Raw genomic sequence first — 23,137 nt, forward strand, 5'->3', positions numbered from 1 at the left:
ACAATTTTGAATGAATAGAATCTGAAATATCAATTAAATATCAAACCCCAATGAGGACCAGAGATGCCCGAGAAAAACTCCCCAGTGAGTTACCAAAAGTTATTTAATATACTTCATAGAATCACAGAATAGTTTTGGTTGGAAGGGACCTTTAAAGGTCCAGCCTCTCTGCAATAAGCAGGGATATCTTCAACTAGATCAGGTTCCTCAGAGTCCCATCCAACCTGACTTTGAATGTTTCCAGGGATGGGGCATCTACCACTACCTGTCTGGGCAACCTGTTCCAGTGTTTCACCACCCTCATTGTAAAACATTTCTTCCTTATTCTAGGCTGAATCTACCCTCTTTTAGTTTAAAACCATTTCCTCTTGTCCTATGTCAACAGGCCCTGCTAAAAAGCTTGTCCCCATCTTTCTTGTTAGCCTCCTTTGAGTACGGAAAGGCCATAATAAGGTCTCGTCAGAGCCTTCTCTTCTCCAGGCTGAACAGCCCAACTGTCTCAGCCCTTTCCTCTCAGGAGAGGTGTTCCACCCCTCTGATCATTTTTGTGGCCCTCCTCTGGACCTGCTTGAACAGGTCCATGTCTTTCCTGTGTTGAGGGCTCCAAAGCTAGACACAGTACTCCAGGTGGAGTCTTATGAGAGTGGAGTAGAGGGGCAGAATCACCTCCCGCGACCTGCTGGCCATGCTTCTTTTGATGCAGCCCAGGATGCGGTTGGCTTTCTGGGCTGCCAGCATACATTGCTGGCTCATGTTGAGCTTCTCATCCACCAATACCCTCAAGTCTTTCTCCTCAGCGCTGCTCTCAATGCATTCTCTGCCCAGCCTGTATTTGTGCTTGGGATTGCCGTGACACAGGTGCAGGATGTTGCACTTGGCCTGGTTGAACTTCATGAGGTTTGCACGGGCCCACCTCTCAAGCCTGTCCAGGTCCCTCTGCATGGCATCCCTTCCCTCCAGCAAGTCAACCACACATGAAACCTACTCCAGATGATCCAGAAGGTGGGGAGAGTAGGAAAAAAGTTCCTGTCTTCTTTTATCTGCTTTAGTGCTGCTGGTGCATACCCCTTCTGCATATTTCATGATGTGGCATAATGTCAGTTAATTTGACAACTTGGTTAAGTTGGACAATTCTATTTTCTGGAAGAACAGTATATACCTCTAAGGGAAAACAACATAAAAGTTCTCTTTTCATGCCAACCAGTCCTCTTGTCTTTGGAAATCAGAATACTTTCAAAGTAGTGGTGAAGAAATGAAATATTGCTTCTTCCTCTGTACTTCAAATAATTTTAACGTTATACATTCCTCTAATTACTCGTTGCGTGAAACATCTTTTGAGGTGAAAACCAGTTCATTCATCATATGGGCAAGAAAATGTCTTAAAATTTGTGTGGTACTTCTGTAGTTGAAATTTCCTTTTCAAAATTTAGCATTTATTGTTTCTGGGGTGTGCAAATACTATTACATTTTTTCTGAAAATTAGTAGGATATGAAATCTGCCTTAGTGTGTAGTAGTCATTGAAAATCCCATTAAAAAGTATTATGGTGTTTTGGGGGTTTTAAATATTTCATTTTCTTTTTGTGCAAATCTTGAATGATTTGCTAATAATAGTTTAAAAACTTCTTAGTGATAGAATGAAAATAATCCAGGTGCTTTACAGAATTCAGATCATGCCAGATATTCTGACAGAAAGCCAGCTGCTCTATGGCTACATAGTAAACATCATCCCTATTTAGAGAGCAGTATTTTCCTACTGAAGGAATCCTTTATTCTCTTATGTGTAACTGCTACTTAGAACTGATACCAAATTGTTTCACTGACGTCAAAAATGCAGAATTACAAGTCAGCTTATTCTGTTTTTTTGCCTGGCTAAAAATATAGCTTTCCAAAACATCCACCAAGAAAATGGAAACTTTCCAAGGTTAACGGAAGTCAACAAACTTGTCAGTGGAAACTGGCCTAGAACCAAAATGCATCTTGTAAACAAAAATGAAATCTTTTTCATACTATGAATATGCACTGTTGGTTTGTTGTAATGATGACAACAGGACAAGAGGAGGTCTTGAGCAGCATTTCTGGCTTTTCTGTTGGGAAGAGAACAGATAGCCTGCAGTCTTCAGAAGATATGCCATATTATAGGTCATAAGAAGCAACTTGTTTCAGTTGGGGAATTTTATTTGGTTCGGTGAAAGAGGAAAAGCTTGTTTGTTTCTATGAACTCAGAGACCAATTAAACTTGGGAAATACTTTGGTAAAGCTTATCCAGTAGGAAGAGACTGAAAACTGAATAAAGCAGTATTAGAGATCTCTCAGAGCCCAACTATAAAATGCCAGGGAAGACTAATTCCCCACTGTATCAATTTCAGTGATCCTAAGTGCAGTATTATTCTGTCAACTTCCACTCAAACTGCATGAAGAAGCAAGGTACCTCCCATTCAGATGTGTGGCTGTATATTAGAAAATGCTCAACTGAAATCAACATGGGAAAGACAAAATATTATACAAACCAAAAGGCTAACAGTGCAGCCAATCTTTTTGCCATCCACTTCTCCCATTTTCATGCAGTCCCTAAAACAGAAAGTAATGAAAGTCAAAAGAAATTATGTTTATCCTCTTATAGTGAAGCATACCTCAGAAAACAGACATATTTAGTTCACCAAGCTGATCGAAACGATTCAACTCAAAGGCATTTGGGTGAACTGCCGACCCAGGAGTGTAAGGCACTTCATGGCTCCTTTTCTAGGACATGGAATACCTCAGTCATCAAGAAAGTCAATGTTTTTTCTGGCTCTGACATTGATTTGCTGGGTGGCTGCTGGAGATCATTTGATTTTTTCAGACCTTGTGCTCAAATCATGCCTGCAGAAGCCAGCATGGCTGCCAGAAGAGGCAGTCCTGCACCCCTCCTACTCTCAGGCACTCGTTCCCAGTCCTGCACCACTGCCTGCACAAACCTCAGGAAGAGATACAGGTTAGGACTATCTTTTGCTGGGTGAGTTTTAGCCCATGTCAGTCAGTTCCCCAAAGTGCAGCACAAACACTTGTGTTGGCACAAGGAAGAGGGTGATTTTAATTGGGGAATGAGCAGGGATGAGTCTGATTTCTTCAGTGACAGTGTACATCTAAATCGGTCATGGAATTATAGCATTAGTTCTTCCTCTGTGAAAAAACACGATGAGACTGACCTCCTCTGTAAAATGCTCCAAGATCCACCAAATTTTCCTTCCACTTTATAATTATTACTGTTTATTGCTTGGGCAGGCAACAGAGCTGACCCCCAAGTCAAAGGTTAAAATGGAACCACAAAGAGTTTGATTATCACAAAGGGAAAAATAGTCTGTGTATAACCATACTGGAGTGAAAAATAACAGTCTGACATCACCATGCAGTCACTAAAAGAAATTTAAAACATTCCTCCATAGACAAGCTAAACAATCATGCCAAATACTCCCATAACCACCAGTATGAAAAATTGTTTTGAAAGATGTTGCCTTGAGAGCCCTGGAGGTTGTAATCCAACCAACCCCTGAAGAGGAATAGCACTGCCAAACTTGTAGAAATTATGAGTTCAGTCTCTTTGTTGACAAAATACCTTTCCTGTCAAACTATCAGTGAGGATAGCAAGCGGAGTACCAGGCCTTACCATGTGTCCCCCACGGAATTGAGGAAAAAACCTAACACAAGTTCTGCAAAGTGCTACAACTGATGGCAATAAAGAGAACTAAGCTGAAATCTGTTTAAAGTTTCTACACAGATTTCACAAGTGACTGAGAAAATCCCTCTTAGTCTCCTACTCCTAAAAGGGAGTATATGTCTCTTATTTCCCTCTCCTTTGTTCATGTGGTACAGTCAGATGCGAGCTTCTCACCCAGAGATCATATCTTTGTATACATACTTACTGTGCTGGCTGACACTACAACTAAGCATGATTGACATAGTGATAAGAATTTTACATATTCTGTAAAACAACTGTCAGGTGATTAGTATTGAGCTCTGTGTCTTCAGACAGACGAGTCACTAATCTACTACCAGAAGTTCCTATATTCCTTGAAAGGAAACTTGTGCAAGCCAGTGGATTTTCATACCACGGGGAGGCTACTTGGTTGGTTTTCATCCAGGTTGTCTCATTTTCCTGTAGGCTATGCAGCTGCTGTCAAAGATCCTGAGCGCGTAAAATGTATGTGTCTATGTGCAGTCACCGCTTGCGCAAAATCATCATATTTCATAGAATCATAGAATGGTTAGAGTTGGAAGGGACCTTAAAGATCATCTAGTTCCAACCCCCACTGCCATGGCCAGGGACACCTCCCACTAGAGCAGGTTGCTCAAAGCCTCATCCAGCCTGGCCTTAAACACTTCCAGGGATGGGGCATCCACAACTTCCCTGGGCAACCTGTTCCAGTGCCTCACCACCCCCACAGTAAAGAATTTCTTTTTGGTGTCTAATCTAAATCTCCCCTCTTTCAATTTAAAACCGTTACCCCTTGGCCTGTCACTACACTTCCTGACAAAACAGTCCCTCTCTGGCTCTCCTGTAGGCTCCCTTCAGATATTGGAAGGCTGCTATAAGGTCTCCCGGGAGCCTTCTCTTCTCCAGGCTGAACAACCCCAGCTCTCTCAGCCTGTCTTCATAGGAGAGGTGCTCCATCCCTCTGACCATCTTCGTGGCCCTCCGCTGGACCCGTTCCAATGGGTCCATGTCCTTCCTGTGTTGAGGGCTCCAAAGCTGGACACAGTATTCCAGGTGGGGTCTCACGAGCGCAAAGTAGAGGGGTAGAATCACCTCCTGCGACCTGCTGGCCACACTCCTCTTGATGCAGCCCAGGATCCGGTTGGCTTTCTGGGCTGCCAGTGCACACTGCCGGCTCATGTTGAGCTTCTCATCCATGAGCACTCCCAAGTCCTTCTCCTCAGGGCTGCTCTCCAGCCATCCTCCACCCAACCCGTATTTCTGCCTGGCATTGCCACGTCCCAGGTGCAGGACCCTGCACTTGGCTTGGTTGAACTTCAAGCAATTTGCACGAGCTCACCTCTCAAGCCTGTCCAGGTCCGTCTGGATGGCATCCCTTCCCTCCAGCGTGTCGACCGTGCCACCGAGCTTGGTGTCGTTGGCAAACTTGCTGAGAGTGCACTCTATCCCACTGTCCATTTGCCTCCTTATATTTTGAAGATGACAACCCTACTTATAAATTGTGATAATCACTCACCTGTAGTCCAGTAACCTCTCCATGAGGCGGGTCACGGTGGCGATTAATGAAACGCCACTTTCCCTCCATGTTTCCCGCTCAATTTTCTTCAGTAGACTGAAAAAAAAAAAGCCAGAACAATTTCACCATTTATTTTTAACTGTCACTATGACAACCACTCTGCTTTTACCAGTACCTTAATACCTTAGCAACATCTTTGATAGTTAGGTTTTCTTTTACAAACACCCTCCCAAGAAACACAATTTGCAAACAATGTCTTACCTAGGATAAGGACCAAAAAGTGGAATTCTAGTCCAGGAAGCATTGACAAAACAAATGATTTTTATATTAGCTGCATCAGGTTAAAATATATCAAATACCTAATTTTCAGAATATATTAACATCCCAAAGACTTAACAGAACTCTTACATAAAATGTATATATTGATTTCATGCTGAAACGTCAGAAAACGGGGAGTTTTCAGAGGTACCTAGAAAAGAATATTTATCAACCAACATACCTTCTCAATAGGACCTCAATTTTTTAAACAAAGATTTTTCCTCCTCTCTAACATTTCAGTACGCACGAAATTTAAGAATGTGGAAAGGATTTGAATAAGATTATTCCCTCTCTTCATTTAATATTTTCCTCCGAGAGCATACTATCATGCACATGTAAAATTCCATTAGCTTAAACTGTCATAAGATTCTTTATTAAAAACTATTGCGTCGAGTTCTTACACTAATATAAATGCAGATTACACATTGAAGTGCAAAGATTTCAAAATAGTGTTGTAAGTGGAGCTGTCAGTAAAATTACACTTAATATTTCTTTCTGTTACAGGTCTCTGATTTCCCTGCTTAAGTTTATCAAATATTAATCATTGGGCATGAATTTCCAACATTTCCTCTCTGAGAATGAACAAGGAAATATTTATCTACAGAGTTTGGTGCAGGAGCTCAGATGGATGACATGTCCATGGAGATATTTTAGCAGTCTCCCTGAAAATGCACTCAGGTATGGTTTACTTAAAAGTCTCTGAAAATTGCCACATACGTATACTCAGAGCTTTTTAGAGGGTTGTTAATAGCATCTCCGAACCTTCTGTCTGCAGTGGGCAAGCTGTCAGCTCCACTGACCTTCATCTATACTGAGCATGTTCGGTGCCATAAAACTCCTACGTCCAAATTTCACCAAACACATAACAGCGCCCAATAACTCCCACTTGCCAACTGCACTAGCTATACACTCCAGCTCTGCTCAGCTCCTTATATACAGGGGGATGTCACAGATGCAATTCTCCAAACTAATTCAACCTAAATGAAGCTGTGCTCTGCTGGAAGCAAGGAGGAAACACTGATCTTCATTCTGCACCCTAATATTGATCTTAGACTCACTTCTCTTTAGGAGGCAATCAGATGTCCTTCCCTAACATTCAGAGACTGGTTACCTGACATTACTAGCAGAGAGAGATGACAAAGCCATCCTTTACCCGAAGCAGTTGAAGTACTAATCTGGCATCTCTGCTTTCCATACAGAATACACAGGCTAACTTAATACACTTTTAAACCCCTTATATTCCTTTCAATGCAACTTTTTTGTGTCTAATGAAATAAGAGTAAAGCCTGTTACATTATTAAACACTGATTACTGCACTGATTTTTCCTTTCTATTGCCTTTCAACTCTGTATTAAACAGGAACATTTCAACCTAAATTCATCAAAATAATTACCTACAGTTCCTGCAGAAAACCAGCAGTCTGACTTCACTTTTGAAACAGATGGTTTTCATCTGTATTTGACTTACGCATGTTCTTTATAAATGTATTGGCATATTCATTATAAATATACAATTTCTACAAATGGGTTGTGTAGATACATTCAAAGTACTTATTCAGACTGACATCAATGTCGTCAGTCGAACAATTTTATGCCTTGCCTTCTGATGCATGCCTCCCCCTCTCCACCACGCATCTTTCACCACAATGCACACAACAAACACTCAGAATAAAGAGCTACTCAAATATACCCTTGGCTTCCTCATGGCTACATCTAGATAGAATTAAATTCCTGTTGCTCACAGGTCCCAAAGCATAGCCAAGATGCTATGTTCTACAAAGCACTAAGGAGCATGAGCAACGCAGAGAAATAATGAAAACTCTTCTGCCTATCCATGCTGTTATAGCCTAACCATCTGGGCCCACCCCAACAACTGTGGTTTGGTTTTTTGTTTTGTTTTGTTTTTTAAAATCTTGGATTGCCAAGAATAAGAAAGTGGAGCGGCGGTGTGGGGAACCAGAGGGTCAGAGCTCTCCAGGGATGAACGCCAGGCTTAGAACCACATTCAGGCTAGTTCTATCATGTAGTGAGTGGATTTTATATGTCTAAGCCACAGAGTTATTCAGACCACTAACTCACAGGCATCTAATTCAAGAGGTGCCTTAGAACATCTGGCTATCTATTTTGGAATACAAAGTCCTCCATGCACCTCACTAGAACCAGAGGCTCCCTCATCTAGTCAGACAGGTCAAGTCAAACTTTGCTGAAAAAGTTCAGAGATTAGCGAAGAGCTACCCAAACCTCACAAAATATTGAGAAGAGCTCTGAAAGACTCAGTCCGGAGTCTAACAGACTGGGCAGTGCTGAATTCAGCCATGCAAAGGGGTGAAGAAATTAAGACTGAAGACGGCATGGGAGAGGTAGCAGCCATCACTTTTTACATAACAGCTTCACGGCTAGAGAAAACACCCACAAACTGGCAGAGCTCGGTATTAAATGCCTGCTCAGCTTGAATGTCAGCTCCAATTTCTTCAAAGACAAGCCTAGTCACCACGCCCCCAGCAGAGTTCACTAGCCCAGGTTTTGTGCTTCAGTAATGTGGCCACCTGACCTCCAAACCCGAAATGGCTTGTGTTAGGCCAAATCGGAATACAGCTACAGAAGTAATGAGCTGCCAGCATCCATCAGATTTAGAACAAAAGCGTTACTTGAGCATATCCCTTGGCTTCCAAGGATTTTGCTCTAACCACAAACTGTTTAATAAAATGAAATTATTCTTCTCCCTGTGCTAATTAACTCAGGAATTAAATTGCAGTGTTACAGTGTAAATGTAAATCAGGACACCTTTCATACCACGATTACACTGGGTAGCAACTACAACATCTAGTTTCTCATGATAGCAAAATGTTCACTAGTCCAAGCTTTCCAGCTCTTCAAATGACATCAGGAGCTAATCACTGAGTGGTCACATTCAAGTCCCTAGAAAGACATTGATTCAAAACAGCAGTCATCTTCCCCCTACTTTCACTAGGTCTTTTCATTTGACAAAGACAATTCCATTATAAGTAGTGAATTCTAAGCACATATTTTAGATATGTCCAGAAATGCTTATAATTTGTCCTTGATAATAGAAGATATTCAAAGAAAAGTTGCAATGACTGTCTCTGGAAAAAAAAAAAGCAGTTAACGTGGGAGTTGAGAGATTTGAATTCATTTTCCAATTCAGACGAAATAAACAAAACCCATGACAAAACCTGAAAGTGTCACACCCACTGCAGTTACTAGACTCTATCCAAAGTAGGTGTGTGCATCCCCCTTAATTCCTAACTGTACCTATCAAAACCAACCCTGCTGAATCTTCAGGAAGATCAGGTAAAATTGCAGCATTTGCTTTCATTGAAGACTACAAAACCATTGCTTGCTGTGAAACTATATCATTGTTTCAAAGTCCTTGGGTACATACCCCATCTCTGTCACTTCAGCCTAAACAAGTCTGCTTTCTTGCACTGCCTAAAGATACTCTAATATTGCTTAGTTTAAATTACCCATGGAAGAAATAAAAAAAAGAAATCTCACGTTAACTGACCCTGTCCCTTGTATTCAGTTCCTTAAACTGTCCATCTGATTTTAATAATTTTCCTTCACATACCCTAGAATACTATAGCATCTTCAATTTTAGATTAGTATCTTCTGCAAGCTTTCCTCTTAGGAGGTGTTAATGTATGGCGTCAAATTATACTCAGACAAAAAACTAATGATAAACACCTTTTTTCTTAAGCTGGAAGTGAACCTGAGCAGTTATTCTGAAATTTTCCAAAGAGTTTAGTCTTAACTTCTGTGATACCATAACAGAAACAAGTATACTGATGCTGTGAGACATTTTGCAATTTAAATGATTATATCTTCAGCATTTAGAGTTATAAAAGGCTCTCAGCATTTTTCACTGTATCTTGTTTAACATCTCCCAGTTTAAATCTAACTCAAAACCATAAAAAAATTAGGAACTATATTTTGTACCAATATGCTTTCCTATAGAATTTTAAGTATTTCAGTGACAGAAATCTTGATGTATTTTGCACTTTGCATTTAGACTTCATTTTATAATTAGAGCATTTCCCTTAATGACTCAGTTTTTAAGTTAGAATACTGTGTTACTAAAATATTGTAATCATCTTACCCTTTATTATATTTACTCAGATTATGAAAAAATTCATGAATAATTACAAGAAAGTTCTGCTTTAGCATACTGTACTGTTGTTTACGATTATTTATCCATTTCCATGATATTCTGCCTAATCTCTCTACCCACTTTTGTTCTGCAAATGATAAATATTTAGGAACTCTATTTTTTTCAAGTCAATACAATTACAGATTGTTATATGTTTGCTATTCACAGACACTGAGAGCTGAGTATTGTTATTTAAGCAAAGACAACAGAGCTAAAACAAATACTTGAAGAAGAAGAAATGGTTAAGAAGACATAGAAAAAGGAAAAGATCATGTGTTTAATACTACTGAAGAATACACAGCTTGGAATCCTGAAGAGGAACAATTCATATCCTAAACACACCAGAAAAAAGTGAAATCTCCCACTTAGGTGGAACTGAGTTCTGAGGAACAACAGAGACAGAGTTCAGTTAGTTATTTTGTACCTGCACTCTGTGACAATCATTTATTTCAGTCAATGGGATAACTTATGGGCAACCTTGGGCACTGCAGCATTATTATTAGCTTTTCCTATTAGATTTCAGAGATATGTCATTTATTAAAATATACTAAGAGCTTAACAAGTAATTTATAAAAGAAAAGAATAAGAAATAAACTTATCAGAATAAATAAAATTGTTTAAATCAATCAAGAAATCAACAAGTGACATTACACAGATGAGTACAAGTTTCTGGAAAGAGAAAATTACTTATTAAACAGCTTTTTGTTCAATTCTCATGCCTTGTTTTCAAAATGCTTCATTTGAGCTCTACCTGCACCCTGTGCAATTACAAACCATTTCTTGCTTTTCTGACTTTAAAATTAGTAGGTAGAGAATGTTCTGTGATATAACAGATTTAGCCTTTCCCAATTATAGCTGTATGCAAGAAGTACAGCCAGACTTTACAGATGCCATACAACACCATAAAACGTTTTATTTGTCAGATTTTAAGGGTAAAAAAAAAAAAAAAAAAGAGAGAAGAAAAAAAAAGAAATTTCAACTGTTTAAGCATTACTCCTCTACAATGACATTAGCATCTGATAGAACCAGCCAAACTCAAGGAATTAGTGTAAGATAAACATATTACTCACATACTGTTGAAGAGCTCTCGGTATGTTTCGTCACCTTTACCTTCCGACATCAGGCTGTCCAGTTTGTCAATCAGTTTTGCTTCCACCTGCAACATATAAGTGTGATGTAAACAGCTTCTTTTTCCTTTAATGAGATTAGGGAAAATTGAGGGAAGATTTGTTTTTATGTAAGGGACTTTGCTAAATGCATGTCTTAGAATTATTGGTCAATCATGTAAATCTGATGATAAGTCACTTAATCTCTTTGAAGCTGTTATCATTCCCAAGGTTTGTGAGGTTTTCTTTTTTTGGTATGGGTTTTTCTTTTTTTTCATTTTGAGGGAGGGAGCTAATTTAAATTGAGCAACGTGACTTTAAAACTACAGGCTGAGTAGCATTTGCTGCTGCTAAGGCAGCTATCTATTTATGGAGTCAGACAAAAAGCACACAGCCCAAATAAATTGCCTGAATTCTCAATGCAGGGCTGTAAGCACAAGCCATTTTCTTAGACTTCAATAAAAATATCATCTTTTCTGACCTGCACCCCACTCTTTATAAATTAATTTTTATAAATGTCTATACTGTTCAGAACACTTGGGGGCTCAGACTTACTTTCCCAACCTTCCTTACCTGCCAGTGTTATTTGGTTAGAAATCCAATTTGCTGGATTTACGTATTAGCTATCAAAGAAACTTACAGAACATGTCTGGTTGCTAATGACTCCTTCAATGCATATTTTTAAGTATATTGATTATAAAAAATAGAGAGGCAAGGCTACACTGTGTGTTAATATTTCAAACCTCCTTTTAGCAGTAATATATTAGCAACCACAAATCTAGGGGAGAAACCAAGCCGTTGTCAAGATATTTTATTAGAGAATAAATCTATTACAATTTACATTTAAGCCCAAGCTGAAAACACAGAGAAGCAGAACAAGCGGATTTTTTCCTTCTCTCTCCTAGTTAACATTTCTATGGCGATTTTTAACAAAAAGCTTATATATTGATAGTGAAAAGCTACCTACTTACATCACATGCACTGCTCCGTTCTTAATAGTTTGTTTTGTGTTTCAGATACAGCTCCCACCGTCAACGTTATGATTGCCTGGGAGTAATTCAAATACTGCTGCTTTCCTTCATTTGAAGCAGCAGGAAGGAGGGCACTGAGAAATGGTTTGAGGCAGCCTGAAAGAAGTGAGTGGGAGCTGTGGGAGCAGATGGCACACTTGGTCGTTCCTTCCTACCCCGTTAAGAAGGTGTTTGAGCAGCAAGAATACTTGGATCCTTGCAGAAGAACATTCCTCAGAAGAACCATCTGATCTTTTTTCATACCAACCGGAAGGGAAGCTAGTGGAAACCCGTCTAACCAGTAGTCTGTACTGCTGTAAAGCAGAGCTGAAAAACCACAACAGCAAAATCCGCCTTGTTGAAGACAATTCGTCTTTTATTCTTCACTTCAGCAGGCCATGGATTTTATCCCTCATCTTACATTACCGGCATGATAGCATTAATTGGAGAATCTTACTACCCCTCCAGAGAATAAAAAGGGAAAACCCTGGTAGTCCCTCTCAGAATGTTGTGGTTACCTTCTCCATCCCGAACCACCGATGGTTGGGACCAGCACTCTCTGAAGTGTTTGAATTTTAGTCCTGTTTTACAAACAGCTTCACATACAGTACCTGTTTGAAGTTGCCACTTCGCCTTTGCTCCCAGTCCATCATGTCGTGGAAAATGGGAATCATTACATTCCTCAGATCTGGCTGAGGGATCAAGGTCACTTCCAGGAAGGGGCCAATCAGTGCTGGAATAAAGTGAAGCTTGTGCTCCCCTAAAATGAAAATGAACATGAACTTGAATGTGAATTAGGTGTCCTGTGAGCTATCAAGCAATCCAAATACTATCTGAAGTATTAAAAAATAGCCCTCTAAATGTCTATAGATTTTTTTATCTCATGTCCATCACAGCATGGGCTATTTCTTAAGCCCAAAAAGTGCAGAGAAAAGCTGTAGACAATAGAAGAATATAAGACAAACATAATTTATCAGATTTTTTAACACAATACTGAGTTCAGAAGTGACAGTGGGTTATCTGTATCCCAAATTAGTCTTCCAGAAAGAGAACAAAGAGAGACAAAGGCCTCTCTGAGCATTTAATTTCTTTTTCACAGGAATGGTCTAGTTTCTAAGTTCTACACTCTTGTGTTTACAAAACGGTTAACTGCCTGATATTACACGCTCATCAAGAAGAGGTGAGTACTTTGATTTTTACCTATCTTTAGTTTTGTGAGTACAGAAATGGAAGTACGTGTTTTGACTGCAGGAAAGGGAAGATGTGACTCAGCTGTTCTCAAAACAACTCGCTTTAAAATCAGTACTAGAACATCTTCCATTAACTCACCTTATTCTACTTAGCAGAAACTATAAAACTAAGTTCTTGTCAGGAAAGCTAGAAATGGCATACAGTAAAGATTGACCATTTAGTTCCTGTTCTCCAGGCATAAGACTTGTGATATCTTCAGAACAGGGGGATTATGAATCACGGTGCACTGACTTTCCAGTCTGGGAATTCATTTCCATCCCAGCATACCTCTGGATATTCCAGTGGGCAGTAACCCCTACCTGCTGTTCTGTTTGGTGTTTGTGCAAAGGAAATCCGTAATGCCCTCAGCTGGAAACATCCTGGGATGCATATCCGTATGAGAGCAAGGTGGCTGTACAAGGATCAAGGCTTATGATGACTCTTACTGCTAAGAGAACTGTAAAATGCTGACTAGCACAACACCAGTTATATGAAATATCCTGACTACAGTATTTAATTGGACATGTTACCAGATGAACTCTATATCGTACCCCGCACACTCGCCCCTATTGAAAGGTATCATGCTTCCCTCCTTGCCTGTGTACTGAGTTCCCATTCAGCAGAAAACAACGTGAGCGGGGAGAAGATGCACGCTGAGGTCTTATCCTAGCATGAAGGACAGAGATGGGATCCAGGAGTGGATCCTTGATATACTAGTTTAGAAAAACCCATCATTTACCCAAATAATTTAGAGGAATGCCTTAGAGTGAATAAGCAATACTAAATACTGTAAATAAGTAAAATATGCTATGCAACAAATGTTAACAAGATATTAATATGCAAGTATTTCTTATTTTGAACAGGATGATCAGAAAGACCAGGTTTTTTTACAACCACATATCTTTCTGGGGAAAAGATTTACAGAATTGAGATGACAGTATCTCAGTAATCACCAACGGTCTTCATATCTTTAATCAGCCCTTTAATAGTGTGAACTATTGAATAACTGAAATATAAAGATGACAAATGTAGTGTCCAAATCTTCTACTCAGTTTTGATTTTCTTCCCAAACAACATTTAATTGCATTTTTCTGAGGCTCATACTTTCAAACAGTTTGCACAATTATTGCTTATAAATATAAAAATGTTCCTAAGTTTACATCCAGGCATATATCTTGCTTGTGTTGTCCAATGTGTCATTTATACATCAGTCACTGATTTGTTTATGCCTTTATATTTTAGTGCAACTAGGACTTAGGGGAAGATTTGATGCAAATCCAGCATCTCAGGAGAGCTTCAGAATTAAGATATATGTCTGTTCCTTAAACTGTTTGGCAACATAACTAAAATTGTGAGCATAAGTATATTTCCAGGCATAATAATTCTGCCCAAAAAAGCAGTACTTTCTTTTCTAATTTTCTCTGATGGTATTCTTTCAGTTCCCTTTGAAGAAATAGTGACAGGTCTGATACAGTAGCAAGACTTAGAAAGCTGAATTTAGCTATAAAGAGGGGAACTACAGATGACTAGCGTTTACCTGAACTGAATCAAGACTTCATGTGAACTTAATTATTAACTCCTGTATCATTGGCAAGTGTATTTAATAGGTGAAAGAATAATAATTGTTTTTCATTTTATGAGCTACTGATGATGTGTTTAATTACTTACCTAAATTTTGCCACATGCTGAAGATTTCACATCCCATTGTTACCCGCATGTCACCATATCTGCAATGTATTAAAAAATAAAGCAAAAGCATGAAAGAACATTTAAGAAAATCAAGTTCATATAACATTCTGTGACATTATTAAATGAAATCTCTCATGTGTAGTCCATAACAAACTACTTTAAAAGTGATGATTTCTTCCAAGTTTTTGCTTTTTCCATTGTACTCGGCTAAAACTGGATTCCTAAACCTAGATCTATTTGCAATATTGTCAAAAGTATCGGTTCTTTCTAAATGCTGTACATCAGTGATGCAGCCGTGAAGCAAAAGCTATTTTTTGCAGTATATGAGAACAAATAGTTTTGCCCTAGCTTAAAGAAATACAACTAATTCATACAGACAACAGTGCAGTGCCTGGCAGAAACACCTGAATCAGCGCAAATCAAGTTATGCATGGACTGGAAATTAGTGTTGCCACTGCTACAACGTGGCTATTTTACTCCCAATACCTAAACCAATCTGGGCATTTCTAGGAAGGCTGCTATTGGCTCTGAAGACTTATACAAACTCTCATTCTTAGTCCATAGTCAGTGGAAATGCTGTTACTGTTACCTTTTTGGTAGGCCTTTTCACAACCTCCCATGCCTTGCATTTTGAGAAGTGTTTGATCTATTACAGTTTTCTAGAAGCTGAAAGCAGTACTTACTTTTCTAAAACCTTTTTCTTCTTGGAAGGTGTGAACATCTCCAGTTGCAGACATAACTGGTTTATAAAAATGACAGCAAGAAAAAAGTAGGAATCCCATATCTGAAATAAGCATATGGCAATGGGTTATTTCATTTTCTCAGTACCACCATTTTATGACCACTCAAGATGCTAATTTTCAAACCCCATCGCTTGTTTCAGTCTCAACTAATAAATTACTCAAACTGTTTCTGACTAAATTTCTTTGCATCCAAATATACTTTTCACCAACCCCAAAATGTTCAGCAGGAATACATCTACTTTGCATATTCTATATCTCTTAAATGTAAAGATTTCAGAGTTGCAGATTATTTTTTTCATCCCTCCAAATGAGAAAACCTTACTTTCTAAATTTGGAGACATTTTTTGGGTATATTTAAATAGAAGACTACAAAAAGTGAAGTTCAAAAACCAAAAAATTCTGATACCTCAAAAGCTATCACATAACAGAATTGTCACTCTCTTGCCTGTCCTACTTTATAATATTATTTGCAAAACTCACTTGCTGCAGGCTTCACTGGACAAAACAAACACCAGGTTTTGTAACATATTGCAAATATACAGATGTTTTGTGCATATGCTTCATGAATCAGATGCTGAGTCTTCTACTTAGAAGATTAAGATAAATCTTGAGATAAATTTAAAATACATTAAAATATTAATTATTATAACCCATTTATAGATTCTCCATGGTAGGAGAAAGAAGTGTAGGGGGAACCCTGTTCCAGATACTGCAGTTCTGCAGGACAGTAATAACATTGCTAAGCAAGTTTAAGGAATACAGATGCCTTGTATACAGGCAATTCTTTTATCAGCTTTAGCCTCTGAACTTGTGGAAGTTCATAAAGGATAGGCTTACTCATGTCCAGTTACGTCAAGTAGATAAATCTGCATTCCCGCCAATCTCTCCAACAGGAGTCTGGATTTTAAGAGAAGCACCCTCAACTCTGCTGGAAGTCAACATGAGCTCATTGCCTTCTTTAAGAAGGAAATTCTGCAGTTTTTATGATGAAGCAATTAGACTAATGTTTCCTGGTTGGGCATAATATTTGTTCAGGTTTCCATGGGAATGGGTCTTTTCAGATGCATTCCTAGGTCTTCTCATCTGAATCCTAAAAGCATCATTCTGTAATTCACAGTTTATCGTAGGTGCTATATCTCATATGAGGTACTCACTAACATCAACTGCATTCACGATACAATTTTCTAATTTTAATTATGCATCATGTTAATTGGTCTTGAGAAAAATTACAGAAATGCAAACTTGTATTTTTGATAAATTTGCATCAATTAAAAAAAGGAATAATTTTCCTTTGTGTGATAACTCCATAATAACAGACAAATATTAAAATTAATTTCTATAGTCCAAAAAATTGCTATGCAAAAATCCTGAATAAGTAGTCTAACATAGAGGCTGAAATAACAAAATGAAAAATAAGAAGAAATTAAAAACCCACACAATTCTCCTGATTTTTAAGACAGTCCTATATTTAAGAAAAAACTTAATCTCTGAGCACTTGAAATTGCTCATTTAGTATATGTTCTAGCCGTTTAGATGCTGGAACTAAGTTCAACAACAAACAACCAAGCCGCAGGATGATGTAGCAGCTATTGCATCTATTGTATGTTAGAGACATTTACTCTACCTTGTAATCAAAGTTTTCATTTAAGAAATTTTTACGAAGAGCATCCGAAAGGTACAAGACTGTAGTAATGATCACACTGGGAAGAAAAGAATGAAAGAGACAGTAGTTTTCATTGAGTGGGAGTCAGAAAATTTTCCAATCAAGAATAGATAGATTATAAGTATAAAATATCTAGTAATTCTCAATATACAATATTGACAGCCCTGTGGACAAAGAGTCTTTTTAATGACAACAGATAAATGCAAAAGTGCATGAGCTTTGCAAGAACAATTTGCCTCTAAAGATCACAATTCTGTATATGTAGCAAACATTGCCCTACATTGACACCTGCCTGAATTATATTTATCTATCTTAGGTAAATATATATGACCAAAATCCTTTCACAGTGGTTGGCACCGGAGGTCAATGACAGCCTTGTGCGTTGTAGCAACCAAGTTTGGTAATCTTCAGAAACAGAATGTCGTTAAAGGTTATTTAAATAGAATTCATTTCAATGATTCAACCCTTAAGCTAACCTCTGCAGCGCTCGTGCCTATCAACACGTTTAGTCAAACCAAAAATCCACACAAACCATTAAATTATTTTTGAAAGTAGTTAGTAGTGGATGCTTACGGGGGAGGAAAAAAGATAAACAAAGAATGTTCTTTTTGCTGTTACACTCATGTATTTCACAACAATCAGCTGTTTAAAGACCTTCTGAGAAAAAGGTTATATCTACACATTTCACATAATTACCATCTATCTACTATTGACACATCTAGTACTTCTTTGAACATGGTTCTTGACCTGTATGCTGTTACAGTGCTAAAATTTGTTTCCCTTTCCGTACTTTGGACTTCATTTTTTACTATTTTTGCAATGCATTCGAGACAAAATACGTTTTATTAAATATAATAACAGCAATATATATTTTAAGGGTATAAAATTTTTCATCTTCACAACATTGAAGGATTATACATAAACCAACCAACCTAGAAGATAAATTGTATTTTTCTTCTGTCACTTTTGACAGATTTCAAGGTCTAAAATGGCTATGTATCATTTAGCTAATTACTAGTTCAAATGTTTGCTTCCATTTCTCTACTTTTAAAATGACTGTCCCTGCCAAACTTTACCTTCTGGTTTGATGTGCCTGAACACCTGTAACAGCCAAGCCTGAGACTGTTTTGTGAACACTGCTTGAGTCTCGAGTTTCATACATTCCTAGTTCCATTGCTCAAATGTCATTTTCATACATATTATTGTCTCAACAATTATAGTGCAGCTTTTCTATCCAAGTAGCGTTCCATGTTTAGCACTCATCTGTATAGTTTACCCCACTTTTCCACCAACAGGGAGTCACAGTGTGTGTAAAGCACTCCCTGTTGCAGCACGGAAGACAAAGCGAAACCTTAACAAACTGCAATATAAGCAAAGCTAAAAATCAAGGCAAGGATAAGAAAAGAGAGTCCTGTCGTTCTTGTTATTGTGCATGATTTAATTTACAGCCCATATGTTTCACAAAACGAAATTAGTTTGCATATTTCAGGAAGATGTTCTGATAGAAAAGGCCAGTTCATCAGGACTATTGCTATGTAAAATTTCAACCTAAGTCCAAAGTAATAAAACCCTGAAAAATTGTATGCCAGAGAAAATTCCAGAAGATCTCAAGAAGTGCAACCATATTGCCAAGTTTACATTACATGGTTCTATTTATGTCTGAGACAATTCCTTTCTTGCCACATTCTTTCCATGGTAGGTGAAACTGAAGAGAAAGACCTGCTTCAGTTCTTATGAGAAGAAAATTACACTAGAAATCTTAAATGTAATTTTTATAAGATTTTTTTCAGAAATTGCCAGAGGTAATACAATATCTGCAATGCAAGTATTTCTTGCTATAGGCAACATAGCTCAGTTTTGATTTATTTGGCAAGCCAAAGATATGATAAGATATGATTTCATAAAATGTGGGTCCGTAGAGCGAAAGTGCCTATGTTGTAGATAAAAAATTTCAAAACAAAACTTAGAAAGATGAAGCCATTGGTTTTGTCTCACAAACTGCTATTCTGAACACACAAGAAAAACTAAAATCAGGTAGGACAGAAAACATTGGGGGTTTTCTTTTTAATGTAGATTCTATAAAAAAAGCAAAAATGCACCAAGCAGAGACAGCAGCCAGAGGACAGATGGACAGCTGCCTGATCCAGTACAATATTCACATTCCAAGTTGCTTCCCAGCCAACGATTTCAAAACAACAACAACATTTATTTAAAATCCATTTGAGTATCAAACTAGAAAACATCGAGTTTGTGGCAAGACTTGCTTTTCTTCCTCTTACCACCTGCCACAAATTTGTTCAGAACCACTGTTTTACAGGAGAAACAACTCTGCTTTTAGGTACTAAATTATTCTGGGTTGATACACAGAATGCTAACCCAAGGTTCAGGCAGGGCATTTTTGAGAGAGTGGCTTTTCCATCAGATTTTCACAGCAAATCCTTCTGCAATACACTGTTTGAAAAATCCAAAGCAGCCCCCAGAAGCTCAACAGCTGGTTTGCTGCCTGGACTGTGCTCTGGCAGCCTGGCTTTTGCCTGGGCAGCCAATGGTAGAAAATGAAAACTTTCTCTTTCCATTCTGATATGGGACAAATACACAGCATTAGCTTCTCATTTCACCCTTTGATATTTCATAGTGAAATCTTCCCAAGCACAGAGGTGTTTGCACAGTCATACTTCATAAATAAATGAACTAAATCTAGAGTCACATATCTCTATATATTTATGTATATGAACTTATTCATACATGCATACCTATGCTTTTTATGACAGACTGAATGTCAGGTTCAGTTGTTAGCACCATTTTGTATTATATAAAAGCAAGAATGTTGCTGGCAATACCGTGTATTACATAAAAGCAAGAATTTTTGTTCATTGTAGGAGTCTCGGGCTCCCACACCATGGGAGCTAATAGGATCCTTCAAAGCAGCCATAATGATGAAACTAACACTAATTCAGTGTCTTCCTTTACCGTATATTCCATTTGAGTTACTTTAAAAATAATAATAATAATGTGCTTCAGTCATTACTGAGTTAGATAACCAAAAGGATTCTCTATTTAAAGTCCCTATGCCCAACTGTCAGTAGGTACATTTGCAATTTTAGTATAAGCAACACACTACAGTAAACCTTACTTTACAGATCAATTATTTTACTATAAATAATAATATTCATGCATCCATTTTGTATGCTTATAAAATTCAGATTTCAAATTGTATTATCTAGCGTCTCTACCATTCCACTAAATGCTGAAAGGATATACATAGTTAATCATACAGAGATCTTTAAAATTAAAGGTTCTTGCATACTGAGAGCGGTGGAAAATTAGTTCATTGTTCAATAATACATAGGCACAGTATGTTATAAATATCAAACCTTTGCTCAGCAAGTAATAGAAACCCACTTTGCTCTCCAACAGCCTCCTCAATTGTTAATGAAACATGACATACCTGGAGTTCAGCTCAGTCTGTTAAATGGTCTCAAAAGATACCAGTCAATTAAAGCATTAGATAAGTGATTCTTTTCCTAACCTTAGGGTAACTTAAGCAAGTGACCATTACACGGTGACTTCCAGTTGAGAGAGACATTATGAAGATGTTATCCAGAAGCTTCAATTTCAGTCTGGCATATTTTATTATTGAATTTTGGATTCCTCTCTGGCGCTAGGCAACTGATTCAGACATCTTCCTATATTATGTGGTGCTCATTTGCAGCTACAAAGAGAAGCCTTGCTTAGAGGGCCAGCAAACTAGCTTACTACCTAGTTGATGTAGAAAGTAAGTCTGTCCTTATAATGAAAGAAATTAAAACTATAATTTCCATAGTAAATATAAAGACATATTTCATCACTCAGTACTAACAACCATGTTAGAAATATTAGATAACCATAAGTAATTTTTTGCTTTGCTGAATGTAAGCTGATTAGTTCACTACAAATAGTACTTGGTTATGCACTTTTAAACAGAGTTAATTTCTGTCTCATTGCTCAACTGCTAGACACTAACAAACATTAAGGATTTTTTTGCATGTTCTTCTCCTTCCACCCCAGAACACAATTCAAAAAAGATCAATTTCTCTGCTTTAGTGCTAAGTCTGCCTTTTTAAATGTTACTTTATTTCTCAAATTTTGGAAGTCTCTTGGTAGTTTTATAATGCTAGCCATTAATATTTTTTTTGTGTTGGGCATCCGGACATTCAGAATTAGAGAGTGTGCATGCATCATCGTGAACTGTCTTACTTTACGCATAGGTACAGATTTGTCTTCATGAGCTCACAGTATCTTCTGGGTTTTTTTTATCCCAGATAGCATCCAAGTATCACATGCTACATAATTAATGAAAACACTGCAATAAGAAAGAAAAAAATCTAGAAGCCAGGGGGCAGCAATATTTTTATATATAAATATTATATATTGAAATAATTATGGCATTTTAAGACCTAAAAATCTTTCAGGTAATTGAAGTTCTGCGTATATTAATAAGAGGAAAAAAAAAAAGATATTTTTTTTTCCCCCCTCAGGAAAAGCTTATTACCTGATTTTATCCTTGCTAGAACTCATTTCTTCCTTAGGCTCAGACAAGCTAAATCTCTCTTCCTGTAAATACTAGTCAGTTTGAATTTTTATATCACCCTCGGGACAGGGGAGAAAAAAGACAGTGCTGCTGGTGATGTGACTGCAGTGATGGGTGAAGCTCCCAAGACACACACTGCCTTCAGATTAGCTACCGCTTCTCCGGCTGAAGCCCAGACAGCCGAGAAGGCGGCCATCTGACACAGCATACATGACAGTCGTTTTATTCCTGGGAAGAAGGAGGTAGAAAAGATCCAGACTGTTAATGGATTACTTGATTACGTGCTTAAGAAAGAGAGCTAGACCTTTTAGTCTTTCCTTTTAGACATGAACAGAGGAGCAAGGAGTTCAAGAAGTTTTGCCTCCAATCCTGAAGAGTCTCAGATCATTGGAAGCGTTCTGGCTCATCAAGTGAAGCTCAGGGAGAATGGCTCACAGCTGCTTCTGTCTGCTGTGCAGGCAGTGCCCTAATTTCTCATCCTGCCTCTAGGTTCTTCCCTTTGCACTTAAAGATTTGGGGTTGGGACAATTCTAGCAAAGCTGCTACTGGGGCTCTGTGCTTTTGAACACCCTGGGGAAGCTGAAGGTTGGCAGCCACTGCCAATGGTGGGGGAGACACAAGTGAAAGGAGAGGAGCTCCTGCTCAGAAACAACTTTGGAAAAACTACTGCTCTGCAGCTGAGGAGAGAATAGAAGTGAATTTTCCCTTCTGCTGCCTGAAAAAGGAAGAGAAATTTAGCCATAGATACATAACGTAGGAATGATGAGTCTTCAGTTCACATCACACTTTTAAGTACACCTGGCCACCCCTCTGTTTCATAGCAAAGCAGCATCTCCTCCACAAAGGAACGAATGCCTAACAAAGCAATTATTGAATGCTGAATTGGTAAAGATGTGTTTACATCCCATTTGCTGACAGTAATGCTTATGCAATTGTGTGTTACAGGGTTCAGTTAGCCAATCTGATTGGCTTCTCATGGCCAGTTCCCACCAGCAGTTACTGTCAACTTCTGTCAATCTTCTTTGCCTGACAGAACTGGACATAAAGTCACCTCCTAGAAGGTCAGAAACAACATGACATGGATTAATAAAAGGAGATGTGTGATGCTAACTAAAATGCTGGTGCAAGTAAACAGTCCTTTTGCAGAATTTAGTATCATCTTTAGCATATCTGAATACCATCAGCCTAAGAAACATGTGCCAAGGTCATTCCTAAATCTTAGTTTTGTACATGTCAGCTGTTGTGAAGCCATCTGCCAAGCCAGCTGTTTCTGGAATATATAACAATTTCTTAGATTATATATGTAGTCTAAAAGTTCCTATGTTTTTTCGCCTCTTTCCTGTGTTTCTCAATTTATCTCTTCAGTATGAGTATCAGATGCAGGCTGGTATCGGCCATATTTTCTTTAATATGATACACAGAAACAAATGATC

The 23,137-nt window shown here is 38.1% G+C and overlaps 1 protein-coding gene across 1 annotated transcript in view; it reads right to left on the reverse strand.

Moving 5' to 3' along the window:
• The window catches only part of DOCK4 (dedicator of cytokinesis 4), a 163,669-nt gene that overhangs the window by 31,207 nt on the left and 109,325 nt on the right, over positions 1-23,137 (reverse strand). Inside the window, exons 30-37 of the mRNA XM_074167652.1 lie at positions 17,096-17,171; positions 15,412-15,512; positions 14,708-14,766; positions 12,421-12,569; positions 10,764-10,849; positions 5,470-5,496; positions 5,209-5,304; positions 2,509-2,569 (exon numbers count right to left, since the gene is read on the reverse strand). Coding sequence (XP_074023753.1) covers positions 2,509-2,569; positions 5,209-5,304; positions 5,470-5,496; positions 10,764-10,849; positions 12,421-12,569; positions 14,708-14,766; positions 15,412-15,512; positions 17,096-17,171 — 655 coding nt within the window. The remainder of the gene's footprint in view (positions 1-2,508; positions 2,570-5,208; positions 5,305-5,469; positions 5,497-10,763; positions 10,850-12,420; positions 12,570-14,707; positions 14,767-15,411; positions 15,513-17,095; positions 17,172-23,137) is intronic.

Source organism: Numenius arquata, chromosome 2 (assembly GCF_964106895.1).
Source record: "Numenius arquata chromosome 2, bNumArq3.hap1.1, whole genome shotgun sequence".
In the NCBI taxonomy this organism is placed as follows: Eukaryota; Metazoa; Chordata; class Aves; order Charadriiformes; family Scolopacidae; genus Numenius; species Numenius arquata.